This window comes from Gopherus evgoodei, chromosome 7 (genome assembly GCF_007399415.2).
Source record: "Gopherus evgoodei ecotype Sinaloan lineage chromosome 7, rGopEvg1_v1.p, whole genome shotgun sequence".
Taxonomy (NCBI): Eukaryota; Metazoa; Chordata; order Testudines; family Testudinidae; genus Gopherus; species Gopherus evgoodei.
This window is the reverse complement of record NC_044328.1, coordinates 95,147,678-95,168,323: the sequence shown is the minus strand read 5'-3', so window position 1 is coordinate 95,168,323 and position 20,646 is coordinate 95,147,678. Positions and strand designations below refer to the sequence as shown.

Below are 20,646 nucleotides of genomic sequence, written 5' to 3'. Positions count from 1 at the left end.
GGCGACTTGCCCATGATCACATAAGACATTCCTAGTAGAACCAGGAACTCAACCCAGATCTCGAGTCCAAGTCCTGTGTCTTAACCACAAGATCAGCTTTCCTCGTCCTTTAAAAAGGGTACAATGTTACTACTGTAAGAACCTATCTACGTACTGTGCAGCTGAATGGGGTACTTCATGATCCTGACAGTAGAGAATCCAACAAGAGCACCACTCCAGATCTATTTCTTACTAACAGAGGGGAACGTTCTAAAACATGAGAATAATAGGACAGACTAGTGATCAAGAGCTTCTATACTGTCACTGAACTCAGCAACATGCAACAGAGAAGTAAAGTTTATTAGGTTCCAGAAACCACCTTTGGGGAAAAGGGGAATACAGAATTACTTAATGAGAAAACATATTAAAATCCACAAGTATGGACAAAGTAAGGATAATCCTAAAAGACAAATAATAAAAGGTGCAACCAACCCATTACAACTCCTCTCCAAGACAGTAAGAAATGTAGCTTCACAATGGACTGTTCAGAAATTAAAAGGTTAAAAAATTACTATAAATAGAGAAGGGGAAAGGAACTAAACAAGAATATTGAAAATCACAATCGTGGGGAAAGAAGCAGCCAAACAGATATAAAATGAGTCTGTGCAAGACAAAGGCGTTAAGAAAAATAAGAAGATCACTTACAAACGCATCAGGGAAAAATATCGGAAAAAAATTAGAAAAATGAAAAAAGGATGAAAATGAATATTTAAATGTGGCTATTTAAACTATTTTTTAAAATCTGTCTAAAGATTTTTTGTTTGGTTTGTTTGTTTAAATGGTACTGTACAAGAACAAAAGGTTTAACTAGGAATAATGAGATGAAATTAAAATTAAAAATTTTGGATGAACATCAGCAACAACTCCTGTATAGCAGATTCTTAAGTGAATTAGTAGATGCTTCAGCAAATAGTACATTTTAAAACAGACTGGACTCAGATGCAGAAAAATATACTATAAGGAAAAATTCTGAACTTGCAGAAGGACGGGCTAGACAATCTAATAGCTATGATTCTGTGATTCACAGAAATCTAAAAAGGAACAACAATCTTTGCATGGTTAGAACCATTTCCATCCAAGGATGTCAAAGTGCTTTACTAACACAAGTGAATTAAACCTAATCATTTTTGTAAATGATTAGGAGTATGGAACAGCTGCCGTATGAGAAGAGATTAATAAAACTGGATTTTTCAGCTGGGAAAAGACACAATTAAGGGGGGATATGATAGAGGTCTATAAAATCATGACAGGTGTGGAGAAAGTAAGTAAGGGAATGTTATTTACTCCTTCTCAGAACACAAGAACTAGGGGCCACCAAATGAAATTAATAGGCAGCAGGTTTAAAACAAACAAAAGGAAGTATTTCTTCACACAATGCAGTCAGCCCATGGAACTCCTTGTCAGAGGATGTTGTGAAGACCAAGACTATAACAGCGTTCCAAAGAGAACTAGATAAATTCATGGAGGATAGGTCCAACAATGGCTATTAGCCAGGAAGGGCAGGGATGGTGTCCCTAGCTTCTGTTTGCCAGAAGCTTGGAATGGGCAACAGGGGATGGATCACTTTGGCCACTGTCGGAAGACTGGATACTGGTAGGGTGACCAGATGTCCCGATTTTATAGGGACAGTCCCGATTTTGGGGTCTTTTTCTTATATAGGCTCCTATTACCCCCCACCCCATCTCGATTTTTCACATTTGCTGTCTGGCCACCCTAGATACTGGGCTAGATGGACCTTTGGTCTGACCCAGCGTGGCCGTTCTTATATCCTCACACAAAAGAATAATCCATATTTTAAATATGGGGAAACTGAGGCACAGAAAGACAATTAAATAGCTTGTTCAATATCACACAAGAAGTCAGAGAGCCAAAAATAGAACCTAGATCTCCAGATACTCATTTATGTGCTTTAAGCATATTATCATCTGTATTTTGCTTACAACTGGGTGTTTAATTCAAACATTTCAAGTAGAAAATATTCTTACCAGAGTCCAAACACTTCGAGCTAAAATCTCCTTTGCTAATCTTGGTTCCCATTTCAAGAAGAATAGTTTTAAATGAAATATATATATTTACATCAGAGAATAGTTAATAATAAAAACTATTCTGATGACTGCTTGCTTGCTTAACACTTTGCAATTTATAAATTCAGCATTAATACTGAGCTTCTCTTCTATCATCGATGACAATGGAAAATGAGCATCATCACTAGGCAACTAAACACCAACTCCATCGCATGCTGTGTCATTACTCAAGCTTCTTCTGAAATGTCTGTATCCCGGAGTATTTTAGCTGATTTCTCAGAGCTCAGGGTCAGATTCATTAGAAAATTTCCTAAGACAAACATGTATATAAAACAATATTTGCTGCATTTTATCAGCAAGGATGTATTGAGGGCAGATCTACAGACATTTAGAACTGCCTCAGCCTACACAGGACAAAGCGTGGCTCCAAAGGGGAACTGTGCCAGAAGCTAAGCCACAGCATTGCTGGCAGCACTTAGTTGATTGCCTGGCCCCATCCTCTCCCACCAGCTTCTGCAGGCTCTTTACTTGCTGACTGTGGCAGCACTGGCAGAGAGGGATGGAGACTGCTACGGACTGTTACAAAGGGGTCTGTGATCAACTGTTCTCCATGTCCACTGAGGACAGGACAAGTAGTAAATGGCTTAATCTGCAGCAAGAGCGGTTTAGGTCAGATATTAGGAAAAACTTTCCAATTCTAAGGGTACTGAAAGCTCTGAAATAGGCTTCCAAGGAGGCTGAGGATTGCCCATCATTGGAGGTTTTTATGAACAGGTTGTACAAACACCTGTCAGGGATGGCCTAGGTTTCCTTAGTGCTGACTCAGAGCAGGAGGCTGGACTTGATGACTTCTTGAGGTCCCATCCAGCCCTAAATTTCTATGAAATCTGAAAACATTCAGCAGGAAGGACCGATACACATATCAGTTTATTCTTTTTTTCCTTCCTTATTGCCTGCACGTAAGGTTTTGCCAGCTATGGGCCAAGAACAAGGACAGCTAATGAGTTAAGTGCCAGAAAGATAACATAAAAAACTACAGTTGCTATGTCTGTCCTTTCCTGGGAACTTAGAGAGGAAAGACAAGAGGGAGGGGAAGCTCAAGATCAGGGAATATGGTGATGTTAGGTTTCAGCAGAAAAGAACCATCAGCTGGGAGGATGTGATTAGCATCTGGGGAGGTTCCAAAGTCTCAGAGGTAAGGGGGCAAAGTTGTGGTGAATCCTGCCATTGATATTGGTATTCACTGGGGGAAAAACATCCCAGTCAAGTCTGTAGATATTGTATTGTTATACAAACCTGAGGTGAAATAGCAAGACCTCCCAGTGGATCACCATCCAAGATATCAGTTCCAGCGTTATAAATGATGATGTCTGGCCTCGATTCATTTAACGCCCCTTCCACATGTGTTTGTACCTTCTGAAGATATTCTGTGTCCTCTGTACCCCAGTCCAATTCAATCTTCCGCTTTATGGCTCCTAAAAAAAAAAATTGGTTTAATGATACTGAATCAAAGAAACAAATGACCATGCTGTGAAGGAAAAAGCAAGATTCAGACAGAAGCAAGATGAAAAGCATAAAGATTACAATTTATGAACATTTTAAAAATATACATAATTTCATAAGATTTTAACTTAAAAACATTTTAGCAATCTTTCTTTCCACCTCCAGCAAAAAAAAAAAAAAAAAAAAGCTGCAGCTAAATTAAACACTACAACCTGGGAACATTTTTACATTTAAAAGACAAAAAAATATCAGGCATAATGAATAAAAGAAAACATCATACAGAGGGACTATTATTGAATAAAAGTAATCTCCATTTATATTTATCCCGTAAATATTCAACAACTGGGAAGGAAATCAGTAAAAATATCATCAAACTGACAAAAGACACTAAAGCCTGAAAGTAGTAAAAGAAAGATGCAAAGAAAATTTAATTGCAGTGTAGGACAAGTGCTGGCATGAAAAGCTCGTAAGACAAAGATCATTAAGATAAATTATTAATATTTATTTGTATGACAGCAGCACCCAGAGGCTACAATCAGAATCAGAGTCCCTCTGTGCAAAGTGCTGTATGGATGCCCAAAACTGCTTACCATCAAATATCCTTATCTTGTAATCAGGTGTGTTGGCAAACACTAATTCATGCTAATTGCTTATTTTGATGTCAGCAGGGTTTTGTATGGGTCTGCCCCCGCAGATCTGATTGTGAGAGTGGGGCTTAATTGAAGTCAAATAACTACAAATGGGTGGAGCAAAGCATTGGAAGAAATGCCGGATGGTGGCTCATTATGCTGTAGGTGCTGTAAAAAACACACTGGGGCTTCTAGATCCACTGAATATAAACAAAAAATATAATGATAAATAATAATTTGTCCTAATAATCTTCATGAGGCTCATTGTTGCATTCCAGTCCTCATCCAGCTTTGCAGTTGTTCTGTCTTTCCATCTTTCTTTTACTCCTTTCATACTTCTGCTTCCTTTGATATTATTCTTCATGATTTCTGCTCTTCTTGTTACATAAATATTCATAAAATTATGCACAGCTGTACTCCTGCATACAACTATGGACAATACTTAGCTCATGTTCAGGGGAAACAATACAATAGCTGGATGGAGTTTAAAAAGAGGAGGGAAACAATTAGTAGGGAAAGAAAGATAAGTGTGGTTTTGATTAAACCATTAAATGTCAGTTCTGACAATCATGGACCCATGTCCCACAGCTCTCAGGTACCATGTCCTCATCTTCAGCAAACACAACCTAAGATTACAATGTTTAATTGCTTACTGTGTATAGTTGCCAAGTTCAAAGTAGCTCAAGTGACATTTTGGGGGGTGTTAACATGCTAGGTTTCTCTGGTTCAAACTCTCTCTCTCTAATAAGAAATTAATGCTAATACTTCTATGGATCTTAAGGAAGGCTGCTATCAATAGTCCCATTTTACAAAAGGGAAATGGAGGCAAAAATAGGTGGCATGACTGTTTTAAAGTCACACATTGACTTAATACCAGAACTGAAAATGGAACCCGGTCAGGGGTGCTGGAACAATTTATATAGTGGGAGTGTGGAGAGCCATTGAACCCATCTGTAAACCTTGTACGTGATAGAAACCACATCGAGCCAGGGAGAGCATCAGCACTCCCCAGCACCCTTAGTTCCAGCACCAATTAACACAGTGGTCCTGACCTGGAGTCTTCTACATCAGCCACAAGACTATCTTTTCCTTATCTGTCCCTGAAGTGTTTGCTTTCCTTCTTTTCTCTCTCACACCTGCTTTCTCTCTCCCCTGCCCACTTCCTCACTGTCCCTCTCTGACTTTTCTCCCCCAATCTTTCACACAGACCCTCTTCTCACAACAGTCCAATCCCTCCCTACTCCTTTTCGTCAACACTTTCTCTCCCAAATTTCTTAGTAATTTCATTGATCCTGTCTCCCTCATATCATGGCTGCTCCCTTGGGATGTGTTGCTGCTTAGAGCTAAGTAGTAGCAGTGCCGGCCTCCTAGTCCTCCCCACTGCATCACACCAGAATCACAGTGGGGTGAGGGAGCCTGCAAAGAGATCAGTGAATAAAAGAGGGAAGAGTCACCAGGACAACTAAGGATGCTCAAGGCATGAGTCTAGGAAGAGCCAGGTTCACGTCCCTGTTCCTCCACAGACTTCTTGTGTGACTTTGGGCAAATCAGTTAGCATCTTGGTGACTTGGTTCCCCAACTGTACAACTGGGGCAATAGCTCTTTCTAACTTCACCAGGTTGTTGTAAAGATAAATACAAACAAGACTGCAAGGCACTCAGATACTACAGTAACAGGGACCATACAAGTATGATATACTCCTGGGGGGATTCTACACCCCTGTGCGCCTGCATAGAATGCTCCCCCAGCCCACAGATTTCCTGCGTTTCCCTGCAGAAAATGGCAGGCAAGCAAAGGGAAGCTGCACGTGGGTGGGGGGGCAACCATGAGTGAAGTTTTTTGGTAGGGATTCCCCCTCTCCAAACAGAGGCGAGGCATGGGAGGCACATGGGGTTATGTGCCACTGCCCCCAGGAGCAGAGCTGCTCAGCTGAAGGAGGCTGTGGGCTTGTCTACATCAGAAAGTTGCAGCGCTGGTGAGGGAGTTACAGCGCTGCAACTTAGGAGGTGTACACATCTGCAGGGCACCACCAGCGCTGCAACTCCCTGTTTGCAGCGCTGGCCGTACTCCCGTTTTGTCTCGGGTGTAGAGGATCCAGCGCTGGTGATCCAGCGCTGGTAATCAAGTATAGACACTTACCAGCGCTTTTCTTGACCTCCGTGGAATAAGCAGGTATCGCAGCATACCTGAGGAAGCCTCTGGTAATCAAGCTGGTCTCCTTCCCCGGCTTGCTCTCGCGTTCCCCGAACCCCGAGCAAGCAGGTCTCCTTCCCTGAGGTTTGCTGGGTGGTTCCGGGAACGCGAGAGCAAACCGCGGCGAAGCTGGTCTCCTTTCCCGGTTTGCTCTCGCGTTCCCCGAACCCCAGTGCAAGCAGGTCTCCTTCCCTGCGGTTTGCAGGGGGCTTCGGGGAACGCGAGAGCAAACCGCAGCGAAGCTGGTCTCCTTTCCCGGTTTGCTCTCGCGTTCCCCGAACCTCCGTGCAAGCAGGTCTCCTTCCCTGCGGTTTGCAGGGTGGTTCGGAGAACGCGAGAGCAAACCGCGGCAAAGCTGGTCTCCTTTCCCAGTTTGCTCTCTCGTTCCCCGAACAAGCAGGTCTCCTTCCCTGCGGTTTGCAGGGTGGTTCGGGGAACGCGAGGGCAAACCGCGGCGAAGCTGGTCTCCTTTCCCGGTTTGCTCTCTCGTTCCCCGAACAAGCAGGTCTCCTTCCCTGCAGTTTGCAGGGTGGTTCGGGGAACGCGAGAGCTAACCGCGGCGAAGCTGGTCTCCTTTCCCGGTTTGCTCTCGCGTTCCCCGAACCCCAGTGCAAGCGGGTCTCCTTCCCTGCGGTTTGCAGGGGGGTTCGGGGAACGCGAGAGCAAACCGCAGCGAAGCTGGTCTCCTTTCCCGGTTTGCTCTCTCGTTCCCCGAACCTCCGTGCAAGCAGGTCTCCTTCCCTGCGGTTTGCAGGGTGGTTCGGGGAACGCGAGAGCAAACCGCGGCGAAGCTGGTCTCCTTTCCCGGTTTGCTCTCGCGTTCCCCGAACCCCCCTTGAAGCCGCCCAACAGCGTTGCAGTGTGGCCACATCTAACACCACTTGCAGCACTGGTTGCTGTAAGTGTGGCCACTCTGCAGCGCTGGCCCTATACAGCTGTACTAATACAGCTGTAACAACCAGCGCTGCAAAATTTTAGATGTAGACATGGCCTGTGTCTCAGCTCTGCTGACTCTACAGCTGAACGCCTCCTCCTAGGTCCTAGTGCTAGTCGTGCTCCCTTTCTGTGTGCTGGGAGCCTTCCTGTTTTCTGTGCAACACTGAGTGCCCATAGTGGGGCTGGGTAAAGGGCTGGGGGTGGAATAGGGCAGAGAGAGAGAGGAATGTGGGAGTGAGGGGTGGGGGATGGATAAGAAAATGGGATAGGGGAATTGGCGGGGGGAGCAGAACCCCGCCATGCGGCATCCCCTTGGCAGCAGCTGGGGCTCACCCATTAAGCAGGCCCATCAAACCCTCATTCTGACAAGCCCTACTCCCCTACGCGTGGACCCTTCCGATGAGCCCCCCACACCCAGACCCCCACCCCACTGAGCCCCAACCAGCTGCACCTTGACCCTCACCCCATCAAGCCCCACTCTCCCAGCACCCAGACCCCCCCCACCAAGGCCCATGCCCCACACCCAGACCTGCCCCCTAAACCCCAACCACCTTTACCTGGATCCACTGCAGGCTCCCATTGCCCCTGCACCAAGAACCGCCACAACGAGCCTCTGTGCATCCAGATCTCCCACTGAGTCTCCCGCATCCAGATTGCCCCACACAGAAACCTCTCACCCCACACCTGGATCCCTCTACACTAAGCCCCTCCACACTTGGAACCTGCTGGACTGAGCCTGCCCACCCACACCTGATGCGCCTGTTGCAGAGGGGCATGACCCTGGGTGTTTCTGGGGCAGGCCCAGCTCTTGCACTGTGTCAGGGTCAGGTGCAGCCTCACTGCCAAGTCTCTATAGCAGGGGATGTGGGGGCTTCAGGATGATCTCCTACCTCAGTGCCCCCAGTGACCTGTGCTCCCCACTGCCATGCTGGAGCCACAGTTATTTATTGACAAATAAAATGTGCAGAATTTTACAGAATTTTAGAATATTGTGTGCAAAATTTTTTGGCACAGAATTCCCTCAGGAGTAATGATAGATAGAGGAAGAAAACTTAGCTGACTGCTCAGAATACGCAGGAGTAGCTTCTAGTTGTGAGGAAGAGGAGCTGAAGGGGAAACTTTGCCCATCTGGATTATGAGTCACATTTCAATTGGCAGAACTGAGAGCACTACCCGCAGGGGGAAAGCATCTGATTGGACATGTATGGCTGGTATGACTACGAGTCTTTGTATTTTCCATCTCAGGAAGAAAATACCAAGCCAGGTAGAAACAGAAGTGTGACAAATGTAGCAACTGTCTTTATTTTCAGAGGCTTTGGGGTGAAACTCATCTCACTGCAGAGAGAGCCTGTGCCTTCCATATGGTTTAAGGCATATATTCATGGCCTAAAAATAACTGAACTTAAATGGACCATCTATACTAGGATGACTGTCACCTTTTAGGTACTGTACACACACCTATTTCATAAAAGTCTTACAATTAAGCAATATGCAAAATGTTAACAGGATACTAATGCAAGTTTGATATTCTTAGTTAATAAAACAAAAAGGCAGCATGAATTGAACAAAGGACCACACAGCAGGAAATGTAGAGTAGCAAACAACAATTCACACAATTTTTTCTAAATACAGCTATTAAAACTACAGAAGGGTTGCCATTTAAAATCAACAAGCATGCTCCATTTTTGTGGAAAAGTTATAAATGAATTACACACTCCATATATTAGAAAACATTGCTATTTGATAAATAAGTATAGGAATGCACTGACCAATTTGGTTTAACTTCATCTGTTAGTAATTTTTCTCTTGGTAGACATGATGTACCCTGGACAAACATTTTTGATGTAATACTTTGAAATGTGTATGCTATCATGTAAACACTGGAGTTAAGTATTCGAAAAATAAAGATGTAGTGCATTCATGTGTTCCTTGTCAATCATCCAAATTAAGCAAGTATGCTATTTATCAGAGTGACAGTTACATTAAAAAAAATTAAAGCAGAAAGAAAAAAAGTACACATTGCACTCTGACACTGTAAACAAATCAAGCCTGCCACAGACATTTGCATCTTATCAAACTGAATCAGAAGATCAACCCAACTTTAGGCTTTTTCCCTTTTAATTTAAATAGCCAGTTAATTAATTATGAGAGGCTACCATAATTAAGTGAAACTTCATGGTGAAACACCAAATACCCTGTGTCTAACAGCTGGCGTGAGAGTATTCTACTTCTTTTCAAAATGCTTACAGGGTATTCAGAGGTTACCCATTTTCTAAAGGTTTGTTATATAAATAACAATTCTGCAGGGAACATGATCCCTAGTTATGCAGAGTTAGCTAATCCTGAATGAACCATTTGTTAAAAAATGTTTAGTCTAATGAAAACATATAAAAAATTCTAAGTAGTGACGGTTGTCCTTAAATCAATAGCAAGTGCAGCCAATTTGGATATTTTGCATGGTCTCTTGAATGGGTTACTAACAAGACCAGCTAATGCTGTCACCTTACATTTCAGAAGTTCATCTACTACTGAGAAGACCTAAAATAGGTCTAAAGATTTTTTCGTGATGATTAATGAACACTTAATGAATTTTCAAGTACCATTACAGGAAGGATTCTATTGCTTTTTGGTGAACTTGTTATTTTAAAAATCAGTATGTCGGTCAATTATAAATGTAGTGAAATTCCCAAATAAAACCAAAACAGAACCACTGCTTTGCACAGCAAGCTGTACATAGTTGAATTCCTCTAATAACATTTGGAAGAAACATCACTTCTCATAGGTCATGATATGCTATTCTTCATAGAGGTTTCAACTAGTGCTTCAACTGCCTCATCTGAATGGCCCTGTTATGGGATATGCCTACCCTGCACTGGGCTGGAGGGAGTTAACCCCATGCTATGGGCTGAGGAAGCCACGGCCCCTCACACCTCCTGGGCATACTCTGACTCGAACCACAGTATAAGAGGGAGCAGTTCAGGTCAGTCTGGACTGACCTCCGATGAGAGCAGATGTGTGCTGAAAGCTCCTGGCTAGGAGAGTGCTGGAGCCACCAGATGCCAGTGCCAGCCAGGATTGTGCCTCTACCAAACCCCAGCCAACTGCTGAGCCCAATGGAGACAAGGCAGCAATTGCCGAGGGACCCCCTGTGTTGGAAGAAGGGGTAGGAAGTGATCCTGGGAATGGTACAGTAGTGACGGGTGACCAAGACTGAGCAGCGAGATGTCAGTTCCCTGGGGCCTTGGATCAAGACCTGGTTGAGAAGAGTGGGCCTGGGCCCCTACCCCATCTGAGCCGCCACGGACACTGCCAACATATGGGGAGGTGAATCAGGCCACTGGAGGCTACTAGATCTTACTATCCTGAACCAATGGACAGCCCTACTGACTCTGGCCATTGGACCATACTGCCCTGGGAAGAAGGGCAGCTACTTCGACTTTGGCCACTGGGCCTTATGGTCCTGAAGCCCAGGCCTGTCTTAGTGACTCAGGTCCTGGGGCCACACCACTCTTAGGGGCTGACAGGGTATATCTGCCCTTTGATAGGTCCAAACCTATATCATATAGACCTACTAAGTAGAGTTAACAAAAAGTATCATGAATAATTTAACTTATTGCTCCCAATTGGTTTTGTGCATTTTTGTGCCCTCAAAATGGCATGAAACTGCTCATTTGCAAAATGTTTGCCCTTGTGAGATTTCATACACGAATGCCAGGGTGGCATCATCTATGTTAGAACAACCATGAAATAATGTTTCATCCCTAGATTCTACAGCATATCAGTAGCAGCCTAAGCCTATGTGGACAGGTGCCTCATCTCTGGCCTCTAAAGATGTGGGCCTCGTGCCTACATGTTTTGCTTAAATTATATATTTTAATTAAATGCCTCTGAAGCATCTTTCTGTGGTAACACACCCATGATACAAATGGTAAACCTGTCTCTTCACATCTAGTTGCTGCCACTTTACAACAAGCATGACTGAGATATCACTATGTTTTGCCAATGGGTAATGATTATTGTTGTTTCTCTTCATTGTATGCACATGCCTCAATCCAATGGAACATATGTCAAAAAGCAGATGCCCTTAGGACACTGAATAATGACCCAGACAGAAGAAATCTCAAATCATGGGCAATACAACATACTTCCTTTCAGACAGAAGTTAGGGCAGATGTCCTTAAGAAAAGGACACATCGGTAGATAGTATACTTGGTAAATAGGATGAAAAATAAAGTTTGCAGATATAGGCATCTAAGACAGGCACACTGACCTAAACATATTACTTTGAGATAAGCACCACACAGGAAAGTCCAGAAGGCCAGCAGTGATAATGCAGGAATGAACATATGCAAATAACATACTATATATATTTGATGGGAAAAACACATGGAACAAATTCAAACTATTCCTGTTACTATTTTAACTCCAAAAGGTAGACACATTTTGAAAAAATAAAGTTTACCTCAACAGCCAAGTCTACAATAGAAACTTTTTGCCAGTATAGTAATGTTGCTTAGGGGTGTGATTTTACCAGCAAAAGCACTAGTGCAGACATTGTTATTCTGATATGAGTGCTTTTGCTGGTATAGATTATTATGCTCATGGAACTGGTAAAAACTATACCAGAAAAGACACTTTTTTACAAATATAAACTGCATCTACACTAGTAGGATTTGCTGGTACAGCCAGGGCTGCCCAGAGGATTCGGGGGTTTGGGGTTCTTGGTGGTGGGGGGCCCCCACCGCCGAATTGCCGCCGAAGACCCAGCACTTCAGTGGCGGGTCCCGGGGTGGAAGGACCTCCCGCCGTGGGTCTTCGGGGCACTTCGGCTGCGGGTCCCGGAGCGGAAGGATCCCCTGCAGCTGAATTGCCGCCGAAGACCTGGAGCAGATGAAGCTCTGGGGGCCCAAGCCCCGCAAGAGTTTTCCGGGACCCCCAGAGCAAGTGAAGGACCCTGCTCTAGGGGCCCCAAAAAACTCTTGTGGGGGGCTCCTGCGGGGCCCGGGGCAAATTGCCCCCCCTGCCCCCCCTCTGGGTGGTCTTGGGTATGGCTAGACCCATAAATTATTTTCCTGTAGACTAGGCTAAAGAAAGAAGTGTAACTACGATTTCTCCTTTAAAGAAATATAAAACAAACTAAATGACTTCTCTTAACCCTCTCTCTTGACCACTTGGGGTCCAATCTCAGCCAGCCAATGAACCAGAAGTAATACTACGTGGCTAAGCAGAACTACGACAGACACTGAAGTTCAAATATTTGCTGCAACTTTTTGCAAACATTCTCATAGGGAATTTTTTTATATTAAGTTCATCAATATTTTTGTGTTGCTGTATTTTACCTCAGAGTGAGCAGCATTTCAGTGGTAAATGAAGCAACTGTTCTGTGGTAAATACATTTTTAATACTTTAAGATCATATCAGTTTGAAAAGTACTTACGTTTAGCAAATCCATCCCCTGGATAAATATATCTATTGTACACATCCATAATATACACCTTATGATCATCCATGAAGTCTCTCTCATGGCCATTCCCCTATAAGAAAATTTCAATAGGTTAATCTTAGCAAACAAACACAGTATTAAAGAATCTGTGAGCATAAAGGAAATTAAGAATACAATGATACAGTGTTTAATGTTCTAGGTACTTTTTCTTGTTTATATCCTTAGAGGTTATTCTGATGTTGCGAACAACAGTACATCTATCTGAGGCTCCTCAGGTGCTTTACAAATATTACTGAAATTAGCATTACAATACTTCCTTGCAGATACAGAAGTATTTTCATCTCCACTGCGAAGATAGGAAAACTAAGGAACTGAGCAGCCAATTTGCTCAGTGTCACAATGAAAGTCTGTACCCAAGCCAGGAACAGAAATCAGACCAAGTCTTAGGCTTTAACCGCACTATATTCCAGAAGCTTGTCAGCTACTGAGAATATGTAAAATCAATGAAATGTTGAAAACGTTAATTAACCTTCAGGGAAGACTGCAAAAGTCAAATATCAATAAAATTTAATGAGAAACATATTACATTCTACCACTGTAAAGCCAGGAATCTCTATTGAAATATTGGACTTTGGGGTAGGGAAAGGAATGGTAAAGGGAAAATCAGATTCTGATAATCATCTCCTTTTTCCACACTCTTGAATTCTAATATGATTTCAGTGACTGTCATCTGCACTCCTATCAGACATTATAAAACAATCTCTAATTAGTGGTTCACAAGACATAATATGTTAAATGTCAGAGTTGACGTAAGGAATGAAAGCAAGATGATAATCAGAATGATTTGATTTCAAAGTATAGGAGTAAATCCATGGAAATAATATTTTCAGTATTTTTGTTGTGTAATTTAACATTAACTTGATAAAACTCTCTGAACAGTTGCAAAGTTGTATCTCTGCTGTGGTTCCCAGTCCTGGAGACACCCAAGAGAAAAAGAGCCATTACAATACTAAAACTGGCTAGTACATGTGAAAGGGTGGTGGAGAGTACATGAATGCTCCACTGCATGTTTTTGTGCCACTGATAAGGCCTGTTAAAGATGGTTGAGCATGAACTCTTACTGTACTACTTCGCTACTCCCAGGTCCCAAAGAAGAGGGTGGTAACTAATGACAGTAAAGCTCTGGAGTGAGCCAAGTTCTCAAGGCTGATGAACTCGGTGCCCTGAGAGTAATGGAACTTCCTCATGACACTGGCAGTGGCAGATCTGCTCTTGTCTAGTCTGCTACCTCACATACTCCTTCCCATAATGAAAGGGAAACACTGTAGGAGGGAATGATATAGCCTATAATCTACAGATCACTGGCACAACAGCTATAAGGTCAGAGATTTCTTGAGAAGCATTTTAACGGGGAGCCTTGACACACTTTGAAAGATCCCTTCAGAAATACAAAGTAACAACATTACATAATCTATGGTTTTGTTTCATGGCCAATTTTAGCATGTAGATAAGAGATGTGCTGGAAGGTAACATATCCTTCTAGATCATTATGTTTCATCATAGCAATGAAACTGCCTCAAAAGTGGATTAACACCACATTAAAATACTGTATACATTTCTGATTAAAAGCAGTTTTAGTACATTACCAGCTTTTCTAAAATAAATAACTTTTTATTGCTGAACAGTAAAGGTAATCAGTCTACAGTATGGACTGATCAGGTTTACAAAACAAATCCACACAAAAAACTTTTTAGCCCTTATTAGGATTTTGCTGAAAATCCTACTACCAGAGATGAGAGTTGCTCTCAGTACACACAATAAATCATTCCTTCTTTAGAAGGGGTGTATGTGCGTATGTATATATACTGTTCTCCGTTAGCCTGAAGTCAGTCCTCCCGTTACAAGCACTGAAGGTCAAACTCATCTCCTGTAGAAGTTGCTGCAGTGATTATGCATGCTGAACTAATTATAATTCTCTTTAAGAGTCCCTTGTTTCTTATGCAATGCTGAGCAATTCTCAACGATGGTTAGGTTGCATCACTGTACGTAGACCAGAAAATATTTCTACATTCTAGCCACATGATGGAGCTACAACTCAGCTTAAATTTGCAACAGTGTACATTTTATTAAGGTAGCTTTATTGCCACAGTTAAGGAGCATAAAATATAATCAAGCACCAACGTTGTGCTGAGTAATTAATAATCAAACATAGTAAGTGATGATCCCATGATTTTCTATAACCAGTTATTCAGACCACAGCTGTTTTAAGTTTTACTGACTAAAAGGGCTTGTCTACACTGGCAATTAACAGCACTGCAACTTTCTCACTCAGGGGTGTGAAAAAAATCCCCCTGAGCACAGCAAGTTGCAGCGCTGTGAAGCGCCAGTGTAAACACTGCCACAGCGCTGGGAGCTATGCCCCTCGTTGAGGTAGTTTTTTTGGAGCGCTGGGGGGAACTGCATCACAACCACACAAGGCACATTTAATCTGTGGGGAGGTAAATCAGTAGTAGTACATGGCACTGCTTTACCAAGTTATCTTTCTAAAGAGTAAGTTCATTACCTTGGAAGGGTTACCCTGACTGCTGACTGATAGAGTAGCCAATGTGCGTGGTTTTCTCCATTCATTCTTTTTTCTTTGGCTTGTTGGATTTTTTGGTTTTTTGGCCAGGTTTGTGTTGTCAGCTTCATTCTGAGTTCACAGTATACTATTTTTAGGTTACACTGAATTCCAGAGCCGAGATTCTGCTTTAAAAAGTGAGGCTTTATTTTTCCCCATGAAATGAAAACTTATCTTTATCCAAATGGGTGAAGCAAGTGAGAAAATTATGAAAGTTTACTGAGTATTTGGGGACCGGAAAAGGGGGAAGGGGAGAGATGACAATAACATTGCATAGATCATGGCTAGAAACAAAAGAGTACAGATCCCAGAGTTGAATCTCAGTACTATAATTGCTCAAAGGCCTGATCCAAAGAGTTGCTGAGAACCCACAACTCTCATTAAATGAAATGAGACGGTTTGGGTGTACATGAGTTCTCAGAATCTGGCCCCAAGTTTGCCTGTAAACAAAGGGAAGACTGAATTAATCCAAATTTTGTTAGTTGTTTTCAATTACGGAACATGGCAAAAACTATCTTACTGTTGAAAGTCGGTCGGCAAAACTTCCTCAGGTACACACGTACATTTATATCCCTTCTCCACTGCACAGATCAATTTACAGTTTGCTGATACAATTCTTTTAGTTTGCTGAACACCCAATACAAACAATCCAAAGTGTCCTGCAGCAGCAAGTTTCTGATACATACTGCCAATGGCAAGTACAAATCTTTAGCACAAGCATTGTTTAAAGAGATGGCCTATTGCTAAAACGAGGACCTAAAGCCTGCTGGCTTTGGAGTTACAGAATGCACCAAAACATTCTCTAGGCGTAATTACATATTTACAAAAACAAACTTCACAATATGTTGATCAATGTATATCAAAAATAGCCTCATTTAAGATAAACTAGACATTTATCACCAACAACCACCTGGGAAAAGTTTTTAAGATTAACCCTACTTTGTTCCCTAAAGGTCAGATGACTCCTGTTGGACCAATGGGTGAAGTAACTCTATACTGAATCTCCAAACACTCAAAAGTAAGGACTATTAGACAAGACATCAGTTAACTAGAGGTGTCGAGATGGGTGGTCTCCTAGGCATCTACAGCCACACTGTATTGATCTAATGTAAGAGACAAGGTGGGTGAGGTAATATCTTTTATTGGAAGTTGGTCCAATAAAAGATATTACTTCACACATCTTGTCTCTCTCATATACTGGGACCAATAGGACTACAACAATGCTGCTAACAATAAATTGATCAAATGTATACAGAAATGCACTGGAAATGCACTGATAGCCACCGCAAATGTATAAGATTAGATATCATATGTTCCTCTTGATAGCGCCACTTAGTAATAATTGTTTGTATTAAGACACTTGTAATATAGCCTGGGGAGCGAGAAGGGCTTCAAAGCCTGAGCTCTAGCCTGAGCTGTACCTTCAAATTGCTGCCTACTCTGCTATTTTTGGAGCCCCACAAATGTGAGTGTGTTAACCTGGGCTGGAAGGCTCACTGTGGATACGTACCTAAAATGTACTTCCAAATACGTAAATAAGTGGGTTCAGATATAATACTAAATTACAGTACTTAGCTATGTTACACTCAGTTAAGAATAAAGCAGGAGCCATGAGCTTTTTGTTTTTAAGTCTGAAACAACAGAAGAAAGAGTTAATCCATCCTGTGCATACTTTAACCTGGCCAGCTTTTCTTTAGCTTACCAAATAAGAAATGTCTACTAGTGAAAATGAATCTCCAGAGCATGTGCTTTGAAGGGAATTAAGAATAGCTTCATTCAGGAGCTCACTGTCAGGGATCAGAAGTACACTGGAAAGTTCCCCTTGCCAAAGAATAAAAGACATTACAGAGATCATTATAGAAAGCTGGGTCAGAAGCTGCAAAAAGTAGCAAGAGAAGAGTTCATTCCTTTTGGCACTCCAACCACAAAAGAAAAAAAACTAAGTGTCTAAAGTGATAACGTGTAAAGATTTCCTGAAAACCTTAAATGGATTATTGAAATCCTGATATCCTGACTAATATCAGGTGAGATTTCTCTTAGGTATTCCTAATGTACCCATCACTATAGTTATCTAGGTACTGATTTGAATAAAGTTTTATTAAAAATGGTTACAAACAAGACAGAATATTCCCATATGCTACTGGACAGCATATGTCCTGACACAATTTATATGCTTGCCAAAGATCTTACCAGGGGATATCATTGAGGAACAACATCCTGGTATCAAAACAATGTGTGTAGTGTTCAAATATGTCTTCAGGCAGGGAAGTGAGCATGCATCAAAAAGGTCTATGTTCTTTTGTGAAGTTTTCAACTATGTAAAGATTCTTGCAAATTCTTGCTCAAAGTAACTCTTTTGAGACTTACAACATCACAACACACACTGTATGTGTAACCATGTACTTCATGAAAGCCTCTTTAATTTTAAGTATCAGAGGGTAGCCGTGTTAGTCTGGATCTGTAAAAGCAGCAAAGAATCCTGTGGCACCTTATAGACTAACAGACGTTTTGGAGCATGAGCTTTCGTGGGTGAAAACCCACTTCCTCAGATGCATGCATCTGGATTCTTTAATTTTAGGGGCTTTCATTAAAGACTCTGCTACTAGACCCAAATCATTACCTGGAACTAGGTATTCAAAAAAATGCTGTAAGCACGTCCACAAAAAGCAAAACAAGATGCCTTTTTCTTCTTCCCCATGTCATCTGCAATAAGCAGGAAAACATACACAGATCTAACAAAATTTCTCCACATAACTGGGGATGCTCCTTGTTGATTCTTCTTGAAAAAGTTACGGTAAAATATTTTTGTCCTCTTCAGAGGAGCGAAAGGGTGACCTAGAGTCTCAAGAGGCAAAAAGTTAAAGCATGCTATTTCAACTGCTGCTTAAACTTACAAAAGTTTAAAGTTAATCATCCTCCCATGCAAGACATTAGACCCTAATTCAGTAAAGCATTTGAGTATGGTTTTAAGTAGGGCTGTCGATTAATCACAGTTAACTCACGCGATTAACTCAAAAAATTAATTGCAATTAATTGCAGTTTTAATCCAATTGTTAAACAACAGAATACCAACTGAAATTTATTAAATATTTTTGGATGTTTTTCTACATTTTCAAATATATTGATTTGTGTGCACTGCTCACTTTATATTATTATTTTTTATTACAAATATTTGCACTGTAAAAATGATAAACAAAAGAAACTATTTTTCAATTCACCTCACACAGGTACTGTAGTGCAGTCTCTTTGTCATGAAAGTGCAGTTTACAAATGTAGATTTTTTTTTTGTTACATAACGGCATTAAAAACAAAACACTGCAAAATTTTAGAGCCTACATGTCCACTCAGTCCTAGTTCTCGTTCAGGCAATCACTAAGACAAACAAGTTTGTTTACATTTACGGGACATAATACTGCCTGCTTTTTATGTACAATGTCGCCAGAAAATGAGAACAGGTATTTGCATGGGACTTTTGTAGCTGGCATTGGAAGGTATTTACATGCCAGATATGCTAAACATTCATATGCCCCTTCATGCTTCGGCCACCAATCCAGAGGACCTGCTTCCATGCTGATGACAGTCGTTAAAAAAAATGCGTTAATTAAATTTGTGACTGAATTCCTTGGGGAAGAATGGTATGTCTCCAGCTCTTTATATTTCATGTTATAATAGTCTCAGATGATGACTCAACACGTTGTTCATTTTAAGAGCACTTTCGCTGCAGATTTGACAAAACACAAAGAAGGTACCAATGTGAGATTTCTAAAGATGGCTACAGCACTCGACCCAAGGTTTAAAAATCTGAAGCGTCTTCCAGACTCTGAGTGGGATGAGGTGTGGAGAATGCTTTCAGAAGTCTTAAAAGAGCAACATTCTGATGCAGAAACTGCAGAACCCAAACCACCAAAGCCTTCTGCTGGTGGCATCTGACTCACATGACGAAAATGAACATACATCGGCCTGCACTGCTCTGAACTGTTATCGAGCAGAACCCGTAATCAACATGGACCCATGTCCTCTGGAAATAGGACTGAGTGGACTTGTAGGTGCTAAAGTTTTACATTGTTTTATTTTTTAATGCAGTTATTTTTTGTACATAATTCTACATTTGTAAGTTCAACTTTCATGATAAAGAGATTGCACTACAGTACTTGTATTAAGAGAACTGAAAAATACTTTTTTTTTTACTGTGCAAATATTTGTAATAAAAAATAAATATAAAGTGAGCACTGTACACTTTGTATTGTTATAATTGAAATCAATATATTTGAAAATGTAGCAAACATCAAAAAATATTTAAATGGTATTCTATTACTGTTTAACAGTGCAATTAATCATGTGATTAATCATGATTACTTTTTTAATCGCGATTAATTTTTTTAATCGCTTGACAGCCCTAGTTTTAAGCGCCATTGCAGTTAAGGGCCTTAAGCACATTAAGGGCCTTAAGCATTAATGACTAGGGTTGGACTGCTGAATTGGGCCTCAATGAGCATGGATCCACTCCCTAGTTTACCTGAAATAATAATTCTAGAAAAATTATTTAAAATGCAACTGATTTACAGTGAAAGTTCCATTTAAGTTACCACATGCAGGGGAAGTGACAGTTATATTTTCAGTATTGCCAACTCTCGTGATTTTATTGAAAGTCTTGTGATATTTGGTGTTTTTCTTAAAGCCTTCTAATGTTATTTTCAAGCCTGACTCATGCTTTTCAATCTCCTGGCATTGGCAACACGGGTATAATTTTCTGAATCCTACTCACTGTACAAATCAACTCTCCAGTTTCCCAGTCCCAAGGTTTAGCATGTACTGCTAAACTCATCCTCCAAAGTCAAATCCTGAGTTTATCAATACTTGTAGTCTGAAGGAAGCTGATCTGTTGGTGCCTGCAGCAGGACACTTAGCTTAGGCAGCAACAAAAAGTACCCCTTACCATGGATCTGAACTCAGTGGCTCAAAAGGATTTCTTATTACAGTTTTGATTTAATTCACTGTGATACAAGAAAGCTAAATGATACATGAAGTTCGAGGAGTAAGGAGGAAAACTAAAAAAACCTTAGAAGCTAATCATAGAGGAGCAAACTTAGGTAAACAAATTTTTAGAATTAGATAGATAAGGATTAAAAATAGTTTATGCATGAAGAAAAAACTATAAAACAATCAAAAAACCTGATTGATTTGATTACTAAATATAATCTAGAGAAGATGCACAGTAATCAGCACTGAAGGAATCATCAACCAAATCCCAATGGCACT

At 41.3% G+C, this 20,646-nt stretch overlaps 1 protein-coding gene across 1 annotated transcript in view; it reads right to left on the bottom strand.

Annotated features, from left to right (window-relative positions):
• Positions 1-20,646, bottom strand: part of LOC115655108 (histone deacetylase 11-like) — a 62,128-nt gene that overhangs the window by 3,545 nt on the left and 37,937 nt on the right. The window contains exons 7-8 of the mRNA XM_030570239.1: positions 12,762-12,858; positions 3,360-3,538 (exon numbers count right to left, since the gene is read on the bottom strand). Of these exons, the coding sequence (XP_030426099.1) occupies positions 3,360-3,538; positions 12,762-12,858 (276 nt within the window). The remainder of the gene's footprint in view (positions 1-3,359; positions 3,539-12,761; positions 12,859-20,646) is intronic.